This window comes from Sturnus vulgaris, chromosome Z, assembly GCF_052056855.1.
Source record: "Sturnus vulgaris isolate bStuVul1 chromosome Z, bStuVul1.hap1, whole genome shotgun sequence".
Classification (NCBI taxonomy): domain Eukaryota; kingdom Metazoa; phylum Chordata; class Aves; order Passeriformes; family Sturnidae; genus Sturnus; species Sturnus vulgaris.
The window spans coordinates 71,468,267-71,489,872 of NC_142283.1; the positions used below are offsets into that span (position 1 = coordinate 71,468,267).

Genomic DNA, 21,606 nt, shown 5'->3' on the forward strand with positions numbered 1-21,606 from the left:
AGGCTCCTGAGAGCAAACTCGTAATGTTTCTGCAGCACTCAGCTGTTAACTGTTTTTGTGACTCACAGACCAAAAACTGTAGGTTGGCTATGACGGTTCTTTGGCAGCAATCTTCTTTTATGTTAGGGTTATAAAGCAGGGTTAGGGTTATTAGGGTTATTTCATTCATTTCATATAACTTATGGAGAAAACTATAAAGGACAGGAAAGAGTTCTCCTGGCAGTTCCAGAGAACACATTACTGGAGAGGGTAAGTAGTTTTCTCCATTGCTCATTTGCTAGTGGAGAGATGCTTGGCTGAACAAGAGCCAGAAATGGAAGTGGTAATCGTTAAACAAGCAAATGCACCAGTTGAGCTCTCCAAAAAAAATCATGACAGAAAATACTTCCCAGTCCTGAGAGGTGCTAAGTCCCCTGTACAGAGGGAGGGTGTTATACTTGCTGCTGTGGGATAAGGGTGCTCAGCACCTGACAGAATCTCACATAGTCAAGTGCAGAATTTGTGCCTCTGGGCATGGGAACTGGGATCTGCAGATTTCTCCCCTATCTGCAGAGCTATTCAGACACAACATTATGAATGTCCAGAATGGCAGATAGTGGTTAACTGTTTTTAAAAATGGGTCAGAAGTTGCTGTTGTCCCCCTGAGGGTTTTTCGAGATATATTCCTTTCTGTTCCAGCAGCTGAGAAAGTAACTCTCCAAATTAGTCAGTTTGGTTAGTTTTTACCTAGGAAAGAAACATTTTGTTATGTGTCAATTTCCATTGTGTTTTTTTTCTTCTTTCTTTTTTAGGTGAACATGTTTGTGGAAGGATTCCATGATGCGATCCTTCTTTATGCTCTAGCTTTACAGGAAGTCCTGAAGATTGGTTTCAGTAAGAAAGATGGGGAAAAAATTGTTCAACAAACACGGAACAGAACATACGAAGGTAAGGGTTAATATGGAATTGCAGCTTTCAGAGTCAAAAAACTTCAGGTCTTTGTTCTGTGCAAAGTAAGGACCCATGCATATTCCACTCCTAACAGAGAGGAAAGCAAACATATGAAACCATGTGCATCTTTCAGGCTGGCTCACACATATCACCAGTCTGTCTTTTTTTTGCACCAACTGTCGAGGTCTTGACTCAGTTCAAAAAACTCTTAGCAATTTAATGACCCTCAGTGATGTTGTAAAGAAATACCAATAATTTTCTCAGGCTCCTTATTTGTTTTTGAAAAGATTACAGCTGCTCACTTTGCTCACATTCATCTATTAGCTCTGAGATTGCCTCATTTTTTCCATTTCACTTTTTTATCTTGAAAGCCTGGGAATGGATAGAAGCAAGCAGGTGCCAGAGTTGGGGTTATTTTGTTTTTCTCAATGGGATTCCTTTGGGCCCTAGAAGGATTTCCCCCAGCCTCCTTTTGGGAGCTGTGTGTGTTGTCTCAGAGGCAGCAGCTGAACAGCACTGTGCCTAATCCTGGAGGCTGCAATTCTGCAGTGCAACTGGCACTTGTTTGTCACCTTGCTGGTGCAAAGCAATGCAGATGCTTTTGCCAGGTAAGAATTGTAATAAAGAAACTGAAGATTACTGCTTTCATCTGTCATCTCTTTAAAATATTTCCATCCATCTCTTCAAAATATTTCCATCCATCTCATATAATAGTCCAATCATTTGATGTAGGACTGGCAAGATTTCCTGTGGAAATGCCTGAGAGAAGGAAACATTTCCCCTAGATAAAAAGCGAATGATTCATCTGAATGTGTAAGAAAAACCACAGTGGCCAGGTTCTGAGCTCTAAGAACACATTGGACATAGTGTAGGAAGGCAAGAAGGCCAGCAGCTCCAAACCAATTTTCTGTTCTCAAGCTGTGGTCTGAACACAAGGCAAAAGAATACTCAGGGCAGCTTAAGGGAGCACTCAAGCACTTTAAAGCAGGGAATTACTTTAAATTATGCTGGTTGCAATCATCTCATTAACAGCCCTGCACCATCTGTAGTTTATGCTTGGCATCTCAGTATATCTCGTATCTGTGGCTCCCCAAAACAGTTTTAAAAGGGAGGAAATCTGGTGTCTAAGGATTTGCCTCTGTTTGTGCTGTGCATGAGCAGATGCCCCAGCACAGCCTGTGTTTTCTCTGCTCCTGTTGCTGTGCTCCAGGAGGACATCATCTGGTGTGCCCATGCATGCTTTGTAGTACCACGTGCTCCACGTGGGCTACATGGTTGATTCTCACACCTTGCTTGTAAAACCTGGCAGGAGGAAAAAATGTTCTCTTTCCCCACTTGTGAAAACCAGATTGTTGCTGGTGGCTGACCTGTTCTACCTCTTCTGAAAACGTAGCTGAGTTGGGCTGTGGGGGTGCAGTTGGTCAAAATTCTTGTAAGTCATATGCCTTTTCCTCCCTGTGGCAGTACTTTGCTGGACATAAAACTGATTTTGAAAGAGGCCTTTAACTCTTTAATTAACGTGTTGCAATCCAGTCCCTTAAGGGGACACATCCCTTCATTCTGCCTGTGACCCCTCCTTGCAGTGGATGCAGCATCACAGAGTGTGGTTCATGCACACCCATCACGCTCTGCTGCAGGACTGAAGCTTTGTAAGCCTTGATAATGAGAACTCCAGTTTCACTAATGACATTAATTTAACTTCTGACATGCAGATATCTGATTGTCTTGGCACCTCATTTTACAGCCTGCTCTGACTTATCAGGACTCCCAACAGAATGTAGATGCTGCTTCCTGCAGAATTCCATCTGCATGCCACAGCTGCACAGACATTATGGGCTTAGGAACGGATAAGGCTGAGGTGATCAAATGATTTCTTAGTGATTGAGTTGTTAAAGACAGCATGGTATAACTTCAGGGCACATCTGGTGGAGAATATTTGCTATTCATTGGCATTTCCTCTGAAAAAGTAGCAAATTTTTGTACGTATGTAGGTATCTCACATAAAAAAGCAGAAGGAAAGTTGAGATAAAATCATTCCACATTCATGCAAATGCAATTCTTCATTAAGGTTGTTTCAAAATTTCGTATCTCTGTTTCTTAAGGAAATTGCAGGAAATGTCAACTTTTCAAATTCCTGGTTTTGATTCAGATGAAAAATTGACAAAACAGTCTTTCCTGCTGAAAAAAAAATCCAATAGGAACTCCAAATTTCAATTTCAGTACCTATTCGCAGAAACTGAGTTTTGGTTTTCTTAGGCCACAAAAGTGTCTGTTCCAATTAGCACCTCCTGTCAGATCCAGAATCCAAATTGATGTGTAAGCAGGGACATCATGGTTCTTCAGAGTGGCCTCTTCTTTCAGTGTCTCACAGCCAAATTGTTGTAACACCCATTGGATTTCCCTGCAGTAATTGAATTGACAGTGGCTTGATTACTGTGTTGTTATCATGAAATAGCTGCTTGACAATAATCTTTGATTACTACTATGTATTTTGAAAACCTCAGCAAGCTGAAATGTTCCTAACATCAATATATCTGAACAGATACAGAATAAAGGGAGGTGTGTTAAGTCTGTTACACGCCCACTATAACCAGGCACGCTGGGGGAAATTTATACTCTGAATATCTGACTTCTCTTTTCTGATTGACTCTCACTGAGAGCCTGAATGTCCATGGCTTTGTGCCTGGTCTGGACGTGTAGCTGGTGTAACATGGATGTACAGTGACGTCTGTTTGCCTTACATGGGTGTAAATGCCTGTGTTTGGTGTCAGTCAGGGGAGGGTCACATTTGAGAATATCTGAGGTCAAAAAGTGTATCAGCAGTCTTAAGATGTCTTCACCATAGTTAATTGGTATTGTTTGATGGATTTTAAGAACCTGTTTGACTTACACCTCGAGAATTTGAAACCAAGCTTTTTGTACACAAGGACATACATTTAAAGAAGAGGTTTAGATTGAATCCAAGGATGTGTTCATTTTCCATGACGGATCAAACAAGTTGTCCCAGTGAGGCTGTGCAGTTTCCATCCTTGGAGATTTTGGAGAGCAGATAAAACCTTGAGCATCCTCCTGGCTGATGCTCCTCTGAGCTGGAGGTTGGGCTCAAGATCTCCTGAAACCACTTCAAACTTGTGATATCCCATGAATCAATGAGTCCAGTTTCCCTAAAGTTTTCTAGAAATTGTAAAGCAGGAAAGTGGAGTGGGGCTCTAAGAATACAAACCAAACTGCACGTATTAAGTAGTTAATCTTATGTAGATGAATGCAGGGCTTAGTGCATATGTAGTGCACATGGTGCCCCTTGTCCATGCCATCTCCAGTATCCCATTAGTTGGAACTGGCTGTATGGGTGCAGCAGCCCCTTCAGCCTGTGGGATTTAGGTCTCTGCCCCTGTGTCCTCTGCAGCACATGAGCTGGGCTCTCCTTATTGAGGCATCATCAGATATTTCAGGATTAGACTCTCTGTAAATAATTCACGTTAATATATTTGTGTTTTAGTCTTGCATGCTGGTTTTTGGGTTAGATTTTTCTCACGTATTCTCCAGTCTCACATGTTTAATATTTAAAAAGGAGAAATGTTAAGAATTCAGGAATGCAGACACTGAGATGAAATTACAATTTCTTCCAGAATGCCAACAAAAATGCAGGGAGACTGATGAGATTTCCTGTCATATCAGTCTGTAAAAACCTGTCCACTGTTTTCATGTTTTGCTTGGAAAGGTTCAGTATTTTAACTAATTAATCTTCTGATTCCTCACATGCCATTCTTTAGGCATTGCAGGGCAGGTGTCCATTGATGCCAATGGAGACAGATATGGGGATTTCTCTGTGATTGGAATGACAGACCCGGAGGCAGGCACACAGGAGGTAAGGAAACAAACATCATTGCAATTAGCCACTGATGAATTTGTAATTCAGTGCAAAGTAACGTGGTATCATCTGTTTACTTGGTGGCTTAATCTTATCAATTTAAAGACCAAATCCTTTCTGTAAAATAGCTGTCTTGAAGTAGTTATAATAAGTTTTTTAAACTTTCTTCTTTTATTTAGCAATACAACTTCACATGATGCTAGCCTTTAACTAAAGGGTGAATTCTCACGAGCTGGCTAAGCACCACTAATTTTTGAATATGAAAAATCATTGTTTAAAAATGAGCAAGGCCTTTTTATTATTGGTGGTAAGAAAGATTAATCTTACAGCAGCAGTGATGCCCAAGTTGTCCTGATGTATTAACACAGCAAGTGCAGGTATGGTCAGCCTGTGGTCAGCCACAAGCAGGAGTGCAGATCTTTCCTGGCCTTGTTTGTCAGGCAGCCATTCCTGAGTGCCTTCTTTTCAGGGTTTAAGAAACATTTTAATCAGATGGCTCCAGATATACACCATATATATTTATATTCCAGATGGGTTATTCCACTGGACGCAGAAGGAGTGGAAGAGATGGACTGTGAAAAAGTCTGTGAGAAACAGCACCAGCTGCACACAGGGAATAGCAAGTCTAGGCTGAGTTTATTAATACATGCAGTGCCCTAAGTCCAGCTGCAGTGTCATGCTTTTGTTGGTTGCAAAATCAGCATCAGCCTCGGCTTTGCTGGTTCTCCCCCTTTCAACAGGTTCAAACAAAATGTTGCAGTATCTGAGCTGGACATTTCAATGTGTGGTTTTGAATCCAGTGAGGTTACATTGTTGTTGGTACTTCTGCAGCAGAGAAAAATTCAAGGGGCCATTTTAAATGTGTGAGGATGTCTTGTGTGTTTTAGGCGAAAAAGTAATTGAAAAACTACTTTACTACCAGTAAACTGCAGGCACTCCCAGGGGCAGTAGGAGTACAAAATGGTTGGGACAACTTTGGTGAAAACAACTTGTGTTTCTTCTGTTTATTCAGGCCAGCAGCTTTTTATCTTGTTTATCAATTTAATTTCCCTCTTTTACCCTTCCATCCATTGCTCTTTCACTTGCAATTTAAACTACGGTTTTTTTAAATGTTACATTTATTCTTTTAACTTATTGTGGAATTTCCCTCTGCTTTATTAGGTACATAAATATACATGCAGTTAACATTTTACACATGATTACTTACCACTTTTGTCTGCCACATAATTTCTACCCTCATGCCTCACTCTAAAAACATTGTTTCTTTGATAACTTGTTCTATTCATCTGGACAATTTTTTTCTGTGTACGAGAATGTTTCTCAGCTGAACTGTGCCAGATGGATGGGTGTTTGGGCAGAGCTGTTTTCCCAGGTCTATTCACAGAGTTTAAAGCTAGAAGAAAACCTAGATTTCCTAGTTTGACCTCTGCTATATTGGACACAGGCAGGGTTCTTAACCTTTATGGAGCCCTGCAATTTACATGTGACTAAAGCTCATGCTGCAAGAGGCATTTATTCTTGGTTTGGAGACACTAAAAGAACAGAGACTGCCTTGCTGGTGCCCTCAATGTTTGTTCCACAGATGAGCCACTCCTGCTTTTCAAAAATCTATATCCTACTTCTGATCTGAATCCACGTGGTTCCTGCTTATAGCTTTTTGTTCTTAAACCATTTTGCATATTTTCGTATTTAGTAATTCTTGCTGGTGGAGGACTCACCCACTCCCACTTGATAAATTAAACAATCTCTTAATAAATAATCTGATGCCTGTGAGTGGTTTCTACTTTTTCCAGTTTACTGAATTTGCCTTAATTTTTTGGACAAATGTTGAGCACATTAATTCTTCAAAGGATTTATATCCCAGCTGCAACTGTGAGAGAAATGTGTCTTTATTTAATGTAAAATATACATTTGTGTATTTAACCAGCACATGTTCTTTAATGTCATTGCCTTCAAAATGCAATTCAGGTGAAAGATATGAAGAGGCTATCCATGCCTTGAATTCTAAACCTAGTGTATTAATACCTGGGTTTTATCTGTGGTAGGACAAACAGATCTCTTGATGTGCTTCTGCCATTGCTTCTGACAATTTCAGTGTCACAGTATGTTGTCTTGCTGCTGTACATAGATATTTTTAGATATATTGCTGCAGTAGATTTAACATAGTTTCTCTTGAATAAAGCCTGAAACTGCTGAAGACAGGGCTGAAATTTTGAAGTGCTTTTATGAATTGGTAAGGAAAAATAGTACTGTACTACCAGAATAATGTATATGTAAATATCAACAACTGCAGAAATACAAGATTTGAAGGTTTTAACTTAATATGATGAAGTATCTCCAAATTCTACGAAAAGAGAAACTCCAGCCTGGAGTGTTCATGCAAAGTGTTTGAATTCTTGGAACCAGAGAAGGGGTTAGATTGGGAGAGGCCTTAAAGATCATCTATTTCCAATTCCCCTGCCATGGACAGGGACTCCTTCCACTGGACCAGACTGCTCTGAGCTCCATCCAGCCTTGCCTTGAACATTTCCAGGGATGTTGAAGCTATATCCACAGCTTCTTTCTGGTGGTGTGCCAGTGGCCTCACCACCCTCAGAGCAAAGAATTTCTGCCTAACATCTAATCTAAATCTATCCTCTTTTAGTTTAAATCTGTGCCCTTGTTCTGTCACTACCTGCCTGTGATAAAGTTGTTCACCCCCTATTTTGTAAGCCCTCCTGAAGTACTGAAAGGCTTCAGTGAGATCTCCCCAGAGCCTTCGCTTTTCGAGGTTGAACAATTCCAGCTCTCTCAGCCTTTCCTCAGAGCAGAGATCCTCCATCCCTGTGACCATCTTTGTGTCCCTGCTCTGGGCTCACTCCAGCAGGTCCCTGTCCCTCCTGTGCAGGGACCCCAGCTCTGGATGCAGTGCTCCAGGTGGGTCTCAGCAGAGCAGAGCAGAGGGGCAGAATCCCCTCCCTGCCCTGCTGCCCACGGGGCTCTGGATGCAGCCCAGGACACGTTTGGCTCTCTGGGCTGGGAGTGCCATGGCCAGGGCATGTCCAGCCTCTCCCCCACAGCACCCCCAAGCCCTTCTGGGCAGGGCTGCTCTGGGGCTGTTCATGCCCAGTCTGGACTCGTGTCTAGCTACTGATGCTTTCACTTTGCAGGGTGACAATCCTGAGCTCTCAACTCACTATGGGCAATAAAAGCCCAGGGAGAGTAGGAAGAATATTCAGAATAGTTAAAAATCTTGTGTAAACTGGATTTATATAGACGGGAAGCCTGAGGGCAGAATCATGTAAGAGCCTGTGAATATGTAAAGCAGTGTTTGAGAAAGGAAGAGTTTCTATGACCACTGACAATTTCGTAACAAGTGATGGATAATTGCAAAAAATTAATTTTATTTTACATGCTAGGGAAAACAACTGACAGTAAAGCTAGCTATGTTCCAGAATAATAAGTGCAGAAGTTGTCAAGTCTCCATCTTTGAAGGTTTTCATGAACAGATTAGATAAACATCTGTCAGGAATGCTTTTGTTCAGCTGATTCTGCCTTAGGGTAGGGCATGCACTACATAGCCTCCACAGACCCCTTCAGCCCTCTTCTCTGTGACTCAACATCATGCCGCAGGACTCGAGTGATCGATGCTTCTCTCCTGTTTGTTTCACTTCTCTAAGTTGACAGGAAAATCTTTCCATCCCTTTCTTGTTTTGCATAGGTGATCGGGGACTACTATGGAAAGCAGGGGCGGTTTGAAATCCGATCGAATGTGAAATACCCGTGGAACCACGGCAGGCTGCGGCTAGATGACAGCCGAGTTTCAGAGCACACAAACAATACACCGTGTAAATCATGTAAGTTTAGTGACTTAATGCTTCTGCCCAGCTCCAAAGAGAAGAATCCATGAGTTGCTGCAATGTAATGGGCCATGTTAAATTGTTTAGTACAGCTGTCCAGTTGAGACATGGTGAATGTCTCTCTCTTCTGACTGCTGGGAGGTTAAGGTCTGACAGCCATGGTCTGAATCATTTCCCTGAACTTAAATGTAACAGTAATCATGCATTGGCCAGAGCCCTGGAGGCTTTAGGTCCTAACAGGGGTCTTTTAGCCAGAAAGAGGGATGTAACTGAAACCCCAGCAGAGAATAATCACCTCTGATAATTAGCAGCTGTGCCGGTGGGAGCGGCGTTCTCCCAGTAAAGAATGATTTTCAGTGCTATGAGAAGGCGCTGTGAGGGGCTCAGTAGGCTGAGAAGAAGTGAAAACAGTTGAATGGGGTGACATCTGTGAATTCAGAAGTCTGGGACTATCCTCCACAGGGCAGATGTCCATTCTTTCCAGCACACTGACATTGCAGACTGTATTGTGAGTAGGATATTGCAAGGTTGGGGTAGGAGAATATTGGTGCCTCAGTGACAAATTTTCACAGGAGACAAATTGCTAGTCCTGCAGTGAAAAGCTAACTTCGGCCCAATAATTCTTGAGTCCTTCAAAAACTGGTGTGTACACAGCCCATCTGTGGTCAATATGGTGTAGCTGTGCACCTTCTTCCTTCTGTACAGACAGACTCCCCTCGAAGAGTCAGGGATGAAGGAAGAGAAGGGAGCAGTTTAATTTCCTTCTCTGCTCCTCTCCACAAATCCAGGTGGGAATACAAATGGGAGTAGACTACATGCACATAAAAATACCATTGTTCTTCCCAGAGACAGTCCCTGTTCGGGCTCCTCTTCAGCCATTCTGTCCCTGTTCTGACTCTGTTGAAATTTGAAGCAAGTCCGAAGTCATATGGCTTTAACTTGAAACAATGTATCTTCAGGAAATAAGAAAAAATGGAGGAACTCTTGGATAATCATAGTAATTGTAATAAACCTGGGTGATAGAGGGTTATGATTCTAATCTAGGTAAGATGAGTTTGTTTCTGCTACAGCGACTCAAGGCATATTCAGTGCTGATTTCCATTGTGTATGTCCCTAGTCAGTGTTAGGATTCAAACCAAGCTGTCCAAGACAGTTTCCTAACCACGTTTGCTTGGATCACATCTCCAGAATTGTGCCTTCATCTGACACTGAGTTGGGAGATTTTTCAACCCCAAGGAAAGCAAGGAAAAAAAGCAAACATGCAGACACTGGAGCAGGTTCCCATGGAGTCCCGAGCTCTGAACGACTTTAATCATTATCTAATGCTGATCACTAATTTCCTAATTGTGTGTATTTTCCAATACATGAATGCAGATAATTCTCAATATAAACCCTGATTGTTTATTTTTCCCCTTTTCAAGCAGGTGGTCTAGGAGAATCAGCAGTTACAGGAATAGTTGTGGGCGCCTTGCTTGGAGCAGGATTGTTAATGGCTTTTTACTTCTTCAGGTTAGTCCAATTCATTGAAAGTTCTGTAAACTTTTTATTCGTCATCCAAACTTCTCAGCTCCTGGCAGAACATCCTTGGTGGGAGACAGAGAGGCACCATAATAATGTGTGGTAACATTTTCACCAGAGACAGGGAACACGCTTTGATTGTCCTTTTGTGTTTATCCAAATAATTTTATTGACTTGGGTCTTCATCCTCTAACTACTTACATCTCTAAGTAATGTTACTCATGGAAGTAATTCCAGTGAGTTCCAGACATTCACAGTTGCTTTAGTAAAATGCCCTGGCCTTGAAAGCTTCCTTTGTTTGGTGCTCCTTGCCAGCACAGTTGTGCAGGCTGTGATCTGCAAGAGATTTATATCATTTGCCTGGTATTGAATGGAATTGTACTGCAGAACAGAAAGAGATTTCTGTTTTGGTGTAAGAGAGCATTTGGATTCCAAAGCTGTGCATTTAACTTAATAAGCTCAGGTCAGTGCAGGGTGATCAGTGTTTTATTCGTGTTTAAGTAAAATAATTCTTCCACTGCTAGTCAGCAAATTTAAAGTCTTGATAATTAATCTTATACTGATGGAATAAATTAGTTATACATGTTCAGCACCTTATGTATACAGTAATTTATCCTCCTGCTCTGGAAAAGCCAGATAGGAGAATAGAATTAACTTCTGCATACAATAATCAAATAATTCTATCCAACAAAAAGAATAACTGTTTATAAAAAATGAAAACAGGCAAAGTCTGCTTCAATTCACCAGGACACTTTCAGGGTTTCAAAGAACCAAGCTTATTCATCAGGTACTTACAAATGAAATTCTACAGGGTGATTTTATTCTTGGATGTGTTCATTGCTTTATATCGTATGTTATTTGGGTTTGAGGTTAAGTTGGACTGGATAAAGACTATCTTTAAAAGAAAAAGCGAATAAAAATCTGTCTTTATATTTTATGTCATCAGAGGTTCTTGCATCTTACGTAGATTCTCAACCAGAGATGACAGTTGTTAGATGTGGGTAGTGGCACTGCTGATGTTGGGAGGGAATTGGTATGTAAGGACAAGAAATGAAACAACAAATATCCTGGGCTGATATAAAGCTATGCAAAGTATCATTGTAAGAACAGAACTTGAACTCCTAGTCATCTGAGACAAAGATTTGGAAATCCATGTGAACAAAGGTGGGTGTCTGTAAAAGTAGATGTAGAACACCTGAGGTCAACACCCAATCTTTTTGTGTATGGTCAGAGGGGAGAAATAAGCACTTTTCTTCTGTGCAGTTCTTGTCATCTTCACGTAAAAGCTAAACCACGCCTCTGAGAAGTGCCTGTTTCTCAGTTTACTGAAGAAAGCTGCAGGTGCTGCCAGATGGATCTGTGTTGGAGATGTCTAAAGATCTGTGGGTGAATTTCTCTCTGGAGATCCCACTGCAATTGCTAAAAGCAAGAGCAGGGACAACTTCCTTATTCTACCATTAGAATAAATATCTGAAACCTGACAAATGAGGGTGTGTGGGTCAGATTTTCAGAAAATGTAGGTTTAGCAATTATGTGCCTGGAAGTAATTTGTACTTGCAGCTTCTGTACCTTGTAAATTGTAAATTTACCCTTCTGATTATCTTTCATTTGGATCTGTAATTGTCACAAACAAGTATGGAAATACAGTTTTGAGTAGGCAGGAAAACAGTTAAAAGGTCTGGGGAGTAATTCTGATATGTAGCTTTGACTGGATTTTTAACTTAAACACCTGTATATCTAAAATCCAAATTTTAACTTAAACACCTATATATCTAAAATCTGGACCTGTCCTTGTGCAAGAGCTACAACAGTGCATGCTCTGACCCATGGAAGAGTCTGATTTGAAAATACATGAAGAAAGTAAACAACACAGGCTTTTCAAGTTATTTTGGAGCTTACTAATACAAGTATTGAGGGAATATTTCCAGAAATTTTAAGATGCCATTTTCTATTCAGCCATGTTGCTTGAATCAAAACCTTGGTGGTGCAGAAATCATTCTTCCAATGCTGTGTACCTAGCTGTGACTCCTGCCAACTGTGCTGGTGGAACAGGGCTTTCCTTGGCATACAAGGTTTTTGCCATCTCCACATGGAGCTGGACTAATGCCCTTCTGAAAAATTTCTCCTGAAACTGAGTAGAAGCATAAATGTAAATGTGAATCATCTGATGATTTTTTTGGAGGAAATTTGAGTTTTAAAGGGGAAGCTAAAAGGCAGTCAGAGGGTTTGTTTGACATACAAAGTAACGCAGAATTCTTCAAAAGGCCCTAGAGGAAGACACACAGGAAGAGCTGTGTCTGATACATGGGCATTTATGTTTATTTCTTATCTGCCTTCTACATCCCTCTTCTTAATTCATCATGTTACCTCCTCTGACATTACAAACATAGTAGCTTTCTCAGAGGGAAATGGGAAGATTAGCTAGTTAATACATGGTTTCAGTGAGAAACGCAGCTGAATAGTCAGATCTGTTGTTTGAACTCTCCAGAAAGTTCCCCCCGACCCAGCATACTGAAAAGAAATTTGACTTTGATCAATATAAAGCAGTGATGTGACACAGTTCACATGACACTTCACAAAAACTCCTAATCACTTGGATCAGAAATTTTCAAAGAAGCAAATGTCCGTGCCTTAGTGCTTTGAGACTGCCATGTAGAAATTAACAGGCATTCTTGAGCCCGGGTAAAATGTTCTGAGGCAAACTACTTTAATCTTTGACCGGGGTTTCACATTCTGCCACGTTTCATTTTTTAAATGGCACCCAGCTGTCCCCTACAGGCATTCTTCAAAAGGGAAGTCTGTTAGCCTGTAGCTGGAGAAGGATTTCTCATTCTATTCCTCTCCTTTCATGCAGAAAGAAATACAGAATAACTATTGAGAGACGAACTCGACCGGAGGACTGTAACATGGGGAAGCATCGGCAGTTACGTGAAGACTCCATTAGATCTCATTTTTCTGCTGCATAAAGAAGATTAAAAAGAATCCCATTCTTCCTAGGGAAAAGAAAAAATTAGAGAGAAGGACACAACCAAAGACATCAGTGTAAAAAGAAGAGGCTCTTGAAGAACTCACTCTTTTAAGCAGTAATTTTGTCTTAATTTCTTTCAGAAGCTCAGGAATGATTTACTAATCACATTATGCCACATGGCCTTTCATCTCATGAGAAAAGAAAATTATGCAGTTTGATGTTATAGGATGTACTTAATATGTAAAGACAGTATTTCCTAAGGCATGTATTAAGGCTAGCAGATCTTGGTTTAGTTGATGAGGAAAGCCTCTTTTTGTTCCTTTTTTCTTTTTTTTTTAGCTTCTACCACCTCCTTCCATGTTTGCATCTCACCCATGGGTATCAAATATGGTTTCAGAGGCACAGGTGCTGGTTGCTGTCAAAAGGAAAAAAGGGATTCATTTGGGGTACGATCCTGCATCACTGAATCACTGACACTGATAACAGGGGATATGAAATTTGGTGTACGGGCCTTAGTTCTGGGAGGGAACTGGCACTTGGTTGTAATTAGTTCCACTGAGAAAGTCAGGCAGGTGGAAACACACGAACCATTCTTTCCTTGTTTGTGTGGCATCACAGTCAAAAGCACTGTTTCCCCCTCTTAGCTGGTTGGACTTAGGAAAACCTCCAGCGAAGGATGAAGAGTTTCACACGTGTGAAGTAGTGACAGAGAAGACAATCAGGTCTCCGGAGAGGACTGGTTTATTCCTCAGTCTTATATGTGCTTTGTCACACTCTTTTCTGTCCACTGCCATGACATTTCAGAGGGGCAGATGTAGTCCATGTCCTGCTCCTGTTCCCGGTGAAGTCAATGGCAAAATCCCATTAACTTCAGTGAGCACAGGACTGCATCCATAACTGTAAATATGAAAGTGTTTGTATAGCTGATGCAATTCAAAAGGGGATTTTTTTTCTGTGTAAAAATGACATTCCATGCTACCATTTTATTTTTTAGGATATTTTTAATCTTGTATTTTTCTATTAAAATATCTATTTTTGCTTTGGGAGGATTAAAAATTAAGGAAGAGGATGTTTTGAAGACATATTTTTTATGACAGGAGTAATATGCAGGGAAAGTCAACAGCTGTAAATACATTTTAGAACCAGTATTTAGGGGAGGAGAAATGACTTTGTGAATGGTGATAGACTTTTTGCCCCACTTTTTTCTCCAGGCATGTGCAACATTCAAATAGTTACTTAAACAACACAAATGCAGTTATTGAATTGTCTGTGTGATGATCACCCTGATGCTGTAAATAATGCATTTTTTACATGTAAGAGTCCTATAGAAGTCAGTGAGATTTAACTATCCATGTGTGTACAATTAAACACCCAAGGAACTACCTTCAGGAGTCGTGTGTTAAAATGCTGTTTGGAATGGACTTTAATGCTGCTGCCATCAGTGTCCCGGAAATTTTGCCATTTATTTTACCAGGAGCAAAACTGAATCTGTGTTGAATTAGCTACTGACAGGTTATTTTATACCGGACAAAGAAAAGCTTTGCACTTTCTAGTCAACAAATGGAAATGAACAGCACTTACTGTAAATGTACTGAAGAAAACCCATTAAAGTATTGTCAGTGGGGAAACAGAGGTATGACTATGGTTCTAAGAGTCCATGAAATATTTTGGTTTATTCTATTCTGATTTCATAAGCAGAGATTTCTGGTTGCAGCAGTTCTAGTCAGACTTGAAAGTTAATCTCAAAACTAGCTTTGAAGCCTGATTTCTATAAAACGTCTAGGCCCTGAAATGCCAGACTACCAATTCTGAGAAACCACTTTGGGATGCCTGGGAGTGAAGAGCAAAACTCTCTATATCTGCTTTCTGCTGCTTTTTATTTGTTGTTGGACATGTTTTTTTCCTTATATTTAGCTTTATTCTTAGCATATGGAGGGCACATCAGCTGCCCTTGTGATACACTGTCCTATGTCCCAGGCAGTCAGAGGACAAAGCTTTCTGACTGTCAGGGCAGCTCCAGTACAGGAAGTCGATTTCCAGCATCCCATTTCCCAGTTTGGGCCCGTGTGACTTCTACAAAAGTGCTTTAGCCAAAGCAGCAGTGATCAGTGGACAGTTTTCTTACGTATTCTCCTTATTTCGAGGGCACCAGAGAAGAATGGTATTCTCTCTATACCATGAGTGCCAGAAGCAGGCTGGAGCAGCATTCGTACTGCTATGGACTTGGGGAGGAAAAAAGACTTCCTGATTAGTTTCTGAAGGTTTTTTTTTTTTTTCCCAAGCAGTTGAGTTTGTCTAGCCCCTGGCCATGCTTAAGGTTTGGGATTTTTTTAAGGTACTTTCCAAAGTGGTTTTGATCTACTTCTGGTTTTGCAAATAGGCCTTTCAGTATTTTGACTTTCTTTTACCCATTTGACTACTCTGCCACGGAAGAAAAGGCAAGGAAAATTTTAAAATATGTACAGAAAAGAGGGTATGATTTGAAGCATAAGCTTTTTTGGAAATTATTTTTGTTGTGACTTGCTTAGTGCTCAAACAGTGGCTAGTTTGGAATCAAGACAATTGTATAGATACGCATTTTTCTTGTGCCATGCACAGTTGAGTCACACCAGAAGACAGGAGATCTGGCTGGGACAATAAATTCTTATGACAGTTTATTTATTATATCATTTTATGATACCTATTAAAAATGTAGTGAAAGGTCACTTTTTAATTAAAAAATATTAATTCTGATCCTTTAAAAAAACCCTGTGTAGGGTTTTAAATCATGACCTCAGGAAGTGATTTTATGAGCTGTCTGTTGGTGGGGTGCTGACCTGGGCTTAGCCAAAACTGCATCCCAGCACTTCCCAAGAAAGGTGAACCTTCTTTGCACCTTAGAGCATTTTAGATTCATGGGCTTTAATGTTTGCAAATCAATGCACACAAACGTACGCATTTTTTCCCATGGAAGTGTGGAGATCATTTAAGACATTTCACATAAGTAGATTCCTTCATAGCATAAATAAACTTGCTCTTCTTAGCTGCCTTTCACAGGCCTCTTGCTAATAGTTCCCAAGTCTTCCATGGACCATAGATCAGAAGCTGCCTCGAGTTTAGATTATTCAGCAGAGAGATTCTTTACTGGCTAATGCACTTTTCCTTTCTGGTTCATCTGCATTAGCTCAATGCCACAATGTTTAGGCTCTGAACTCTGTAAGGGAATGTCTAATCAAAATAATAATAATTGATTCTCAAAAGAGGTTTCAAAACCTACATTTTTGGCTTCAACAAATTGCCCGTATTACAAATATACATCTGTATTACAGAGAAGCACAAGGAGACCCTTGACTCAGCTCAGCACTTCAGAACACACTTAAAATATGCTCAACTTCAGCTTCTAAGTGCTTTGCTCACTTGGGACCAAAGGGTATGATCCTGGCCATGGCTGAACCAAAGGGAGATTTGCCATGTGCTTGAATTTAAGAAAAGCTAGCTGTTTAGGCCATATTTATTGCTAAACCTTACAGTTGTGCCTGTTAAATTGAAATTGAACCAGTGACATCATACTCTGCTTGTCAAAGTTCGACAAATTCTACTAATTTAGTATTTATTAAAATTACTAAGTGGTCAGTTTAATATCTGATTCACCTCAGAATCCTCTTCCTGGGGATTCTGTGGACTGTTTTCCTGCCTTTTTACCCTCATAACTTCAAGACCCAGGCTTCTACTGCAAGTGACAAGGATGAAGCAGAACTTTCAAAAGTGTCTGTGATTTAGTTTCCTGAAACAGCTTCGGACTCACATGTCTAGGTGCTTTGTCCTGGGCCACTGGTAGTACTGAAACTTTTGTTTATGGACACTTTGTGTGTTCTGAGTTGTCTGTGACTATCACCATCACCAGTTAATTACCAATTCCTGCCCTAGTGTGCTTCATTGAGGACCACACCCAGGTAAGCTCTGAAAACATTCAGTCTTTGCTAAAACTTGTGATTGAGTGTGACTGAGAGCACCTTGGAAGATTGTGACTAGAATTCAGTTTATTAAAGAGTTATATTAATTCATTTCTCAAAATAAACCGTGTTGAGCTATTTTCAATTTGTTCTTAAGCCATGTGCCGCTGCATTATTGGAAGTATTTTGCTGGGGTTTTTCAGTGGAGAGTTATTAAGGTGTAGCTAATGCTTTGAAAACATTTGTGCTGGACAAAATAAAGAGTGTTCTCCCTGACAACATGTTGTACTGGGAGGTTGATCTCTGATTCATTTTTTGGCTTAGAAATGCAATCACACATTAAGCTGACAAAAAAGCCCCTCTTACTGATTCAGTGGAAGTAAATTCAGGCCCTCAATGAATGTCTTCAGGCTTGAAGCAGTTCAGAGTGAGTTTCTCAGCTTTGCAGTAGAGCAGGCTGCATCAGCCTTAGCTGACCTTGGCTCCAGTGATGTTTTCACCTCATGAATGCCATAATGCTCCTGGAAAGCCAAGAATAGACATCAAAGACAGGAAGCTAATAGTCCTGGTCATAAATTTCTTTGGCAATTCAGTCCACCTTTTCCGGAGCTCAAGACAGTTCCACATCCTTCACTGCCCTCCTCTGTGCTTCAGAGTGTAGTCATGTGGGCATTCTGGTTCTTTCAGTAAAGGCTGTTTTTCCTCATTTTCTACAAGAGTAGAGTGAACAATCTTTAATTACCCATTTTTTTCATGGTCTTTTGTCTAGGTTCAGAAGTACTTTGGAAAGAAGACAGCCATTTTTCCACCATTTAGTCAGAAATGCTCTTTCTTCACTTTAGAGTGTTGTTTTTATGTAATTTCAGACATGGTTCATTGCTGAACACTGCTGAGCTCTCAATACACCTCGTGTTGGCTCATGGCCGTGCAGCCACTATCAGAGTTCTAGACGTAGAATTACCTGTTGGGGTTTTTTTTATTCTTGTTTTTGTTGCTATAAAGTTATGTCAAGTTTAGCACCTTCCCCAAGGCAGGGCACATGGGAACAGTTCCTAATGGCACATTACCTTTTCTATCGGTTAGCAACATGCCGCAATGACTCACCTCACAACAGTAAGCTGTAAAGGGAGGAATTTCAAAGTACATGTTTTGTAGGAGTCAGTTTTAGCTCTTTTTAGAAACAAAGAAACACAGGTGTTGCTCTTGGAATGTGTTTTTAAGGACATGCTGGGAAAAGTTTTACTTTCAGATACGTTGTGTGTGCGTCACCTCTCCTCCCCCCCTTTCCTTCTTGCTGTTGAAAGCACAAAAAGATTTGTGTGTGTGTGAAACCTTTCAAGTTTGGAAGAATGGAAGAGTTTGCACTGTGCATATCCCTGCTTAGAGGCAGAAATTAATTCAGATGTCTTGAGGGCTGAATTGTTTTCCATTCTCAGATACCTTTTAACATCTGAGCTCTGAGACTGATGAAAAATGATTGTTGAAATTAAAACAAATAGCTGTTTGTGAGAGACCTCAGACCTGGCTGTCTGCAGGGTCAGCAAGCTGTGCAGCAGACATTGATAGTGTCTGTTCTCCTCTAAAGAATAACAACAGAAAGCCTGAGCACTGTGGTTTGCCCAGTGAAGCCTTAAGACTGTCATAGAGGCAGCTCCCCCTTTGTCTCACGCGTAGAGGAAGAAAGGAAAGAGGTTAATGTTGGACTTTTTATGGAGTTACTGCTGGTTTTGATCAAGAAGATAAGGCTGCCGTAGTTTTGAGGCTTTCTTGGGTTAGTGTTTAATTGTGTCCAGTGTATCACTATATAGACTTTTATTATGCCATTACTTCTCCCAGAATTTACCTTTTAGAAGGTCCTAATTGACATAAAACAAATTTACAGCATTAAAAACTGGCAAAAAGGAGAGGCTTACTGTTCCCTCAAAATCTCTCACTAGCAACTAAATTAATATCCTGCATCAAAGACAAATTACTATGAATAACCTGACACTGTTACAGTTTGTAGGTTAGGCTATATTCAGGAATGTTAGATAGATTCATTACATGAAAAGTCTTTGAAAGGTTAAAATCTACTCTGTGTGAACTGTTCCTTGGTGTTTCTTGTCATGTGAATGTTTCTAGAGGACACTTGAGCACACAACAAAAAATGTACCAAAATTGGTATTAAAAAAAAAAAAGTCTTTTTTAGGGGTGTCTTTTGTAATGCCAGCTGGTTTGCAGAGGGAACACATGATTCTGCCCCAACTACGAACAGAGGTTTTGCTGATGTTGTGCATTAGCAGCAGGCACGGGGAGCTCAGCTGCGTTTCTTCCTACTTGGGGATGGTCTGGACTTCTCTTTCTCTCAGAAAAGACAGTCTTCACCTTGCAGGTCTGAAAGTGCTGAGGAAACCTGGAGAGGCAGGATGAAGGCAATGGGTAGAATTTGTGTTTTTTGCGCATGGGTGTAACAGGCAAAAACTGACAGGACTCAGGATAGACACTGTGGACAGGAACTTTTTCCCCCTTTTTACCGTGACGCTGTTCCCTATTAATGGAAAAATACTGGACAACAGAGGAACCTAGTGCCAGTTAAGCAGGAAACAAATGGAAAACTGCACAGTATATTGTACTGATGTAAGTAGAACTATCTGCATATAATGTGATTTTATTTATTGTTTTTGTGTAGAGTGCGTATTCATGACTGTGGATATAACCTTTGTTCATTTGTGTAATGTATTTTATTTCTTCTATGAATTGGTCATTTAAAATATCTGCATTCACTGGTGTCCTTTGACTTTTTATTCTGTGCATTTTCTTTCACACTTCTTAAAAATGCAAGAATATCACATAACCTAAATTGTAACAAAATGTTTCCATTAAAGACATAGAAATATGTTATCACCTGTTTCTATGGTGTCTTTTGTCATTTATTTACTACATCCTTGGTCTGTTCCACATAAGAGGGTACTGTCAGACGGTACAGATTTAGTAACAGGAGGGTTATTCTTGGTCTAGGGAAACTGCATGAACCACTGATTTTAATAATGCTTAGCAACTGATTAAATCAGGAATCAATCTAACCTTTCCTTAGGAAGAAAGCTCCACGTTGTATTTTAAGATCTGGGAAAGATTTTAATCGGTGAACTCTAAATGAACTTTGAATATTTTTGTATTTATTCTCAGTTGTCCAGAAATGCAAGTAATGATGAACCAAACTATTGAAATGTATTGAAATCTTAACTAGAAAGCATTAATTTTTATAGCCTGCAGAGGGGCAAAACATATATTTCACTAAGCTGCAAGTTCATTTCTTAGCAGCAATCTTATCAAATTTGGGGAATTTGATTCTGTTTTTTTCCTGTGTTATTAAATACAGTCTTCACATTATCCTGTTTTGTCTAGCCTTCTGCTTTCTGTATGCTTGTGTCTGTTGGAGCAATGTTGCCAGATTTAAAATCTGTGCTTGAGACTATGCCAGGCTTTTATAATCTGAAATAACTGGAAGTGAGTGTGAGGAAGAAGTATCTGATCACACTTGTATCAAAATTTCAAGTATTAAGAATTCACTGGAGAGTTGATGGAGAGATAAAAACATCCTCTGGATTAACTATGGACTTTTCTACAGCCCAGGATAACAAAAAAAACAGAGTAAAAATACAGATTTGGAGAGGCCCATTCAGTTAGGGGAACTAATATCCTAGCAGCAGTGCCTTTCACTGGTAAATCTCTAAATATGTCATTACATTTAATTAACTCAATACTGAAAAGAAATTTTAAAAAAGTACCAGTTTGTACAGCTGATTGTAAGTCCAAAGATAATAATCTTCTGAAATTGCAGAAAATATTCCCAATATTTGTTAGAATCAAACTTATTTTAAATCTACCTCCTTATAGATACACTTATATGCATGTTTTACAAATAAAAATTACTATTTCTTCTGCTTTTGCTTGATGGTTATGCTTTCATGTCTTCATCCCACTACAGACAGGAATCATCTGGAAGTACCTAGAAATTTTCCAGTATTTCTGTATCAAACATCGTAGAAAAATTGTACAAATAGCCTTCTGTCTTCTAGATGTCTGCAGTAACCATTAAAAGTGTTTTGGGAGCAAAAGTGGATGTTCATGACACATCTCCACTCTCTTCTAGCATTCTAAGATTCAGGTCAAGGTGAGCTGAAGAGTAGTTGACGAATATTTGCTAATTTTCTAGAACTGAGAGTAGTAATGGTTAATGCTTTAACCCTGCTATATCGCAGGGACACGTCTTCAGGGAAGGCAGCAGGAAGACAGACTTTTGACATCTTGCCTTCATTGACAGCAATTGAAAAAAGTCTCATCAGCTTTTCTGAAATGAAGTTTTCACTCAGGCTTGGGAATATTTTCGCTCAGGCATGAGAGATCAGTGACTGAATTTATACTCAGTATATAACCCTTAGGCCAACATGTCACTACCTTCACAGTGACAGGACTGTCTTCCACTGTCACTAGATTGATAATTTTTTTAAAAGAGCTTATCCTTCAAAACGAATGCTTGAGATGGGTGTGATGAATTGTGTACAGGTG

At 40.0% G+C, this 21,606-nt stretch overlaps 1 protein-coding gene across 1 annotated transcript in view; it reads left to right on the forward strand.

The window, feature by feature from the left end:
- NPR3 (natriuretic peptide receptor 3) overlaps window positions 1-19,947 on the forward strand; it is a 45,192-nt gene extending 25,245 nt beyond the window's left edge. The window contains exons 4-8 of the mRNA XM_014875585.2: window positions 792-927; window positions 4,704-4,798; window positions 8,502-8,637; window positions 10,062-10,149; window positions 13,013-19,947. Coding sequence (XP_014731071.1) covers window positions 792-927; window positions 4,704-4,798; window positions 8,502-8,637; window positions 10,062-10,149; window positions 13,013-13,124 — 567 coding nt within the window. The 3' untranslated portion in view covers window positions 13,125-19,947. The remainder of the gene's footprint in view (window positions 1-791; window positions 928-4,703; window positions 4,799-8,501; window positions 8,638-10,061; window positions 10,150-13,012) is intronic.
- The last annotated feature ends 1,659 nt before the right edge of the window (window positions 19,948-21,606 follow it).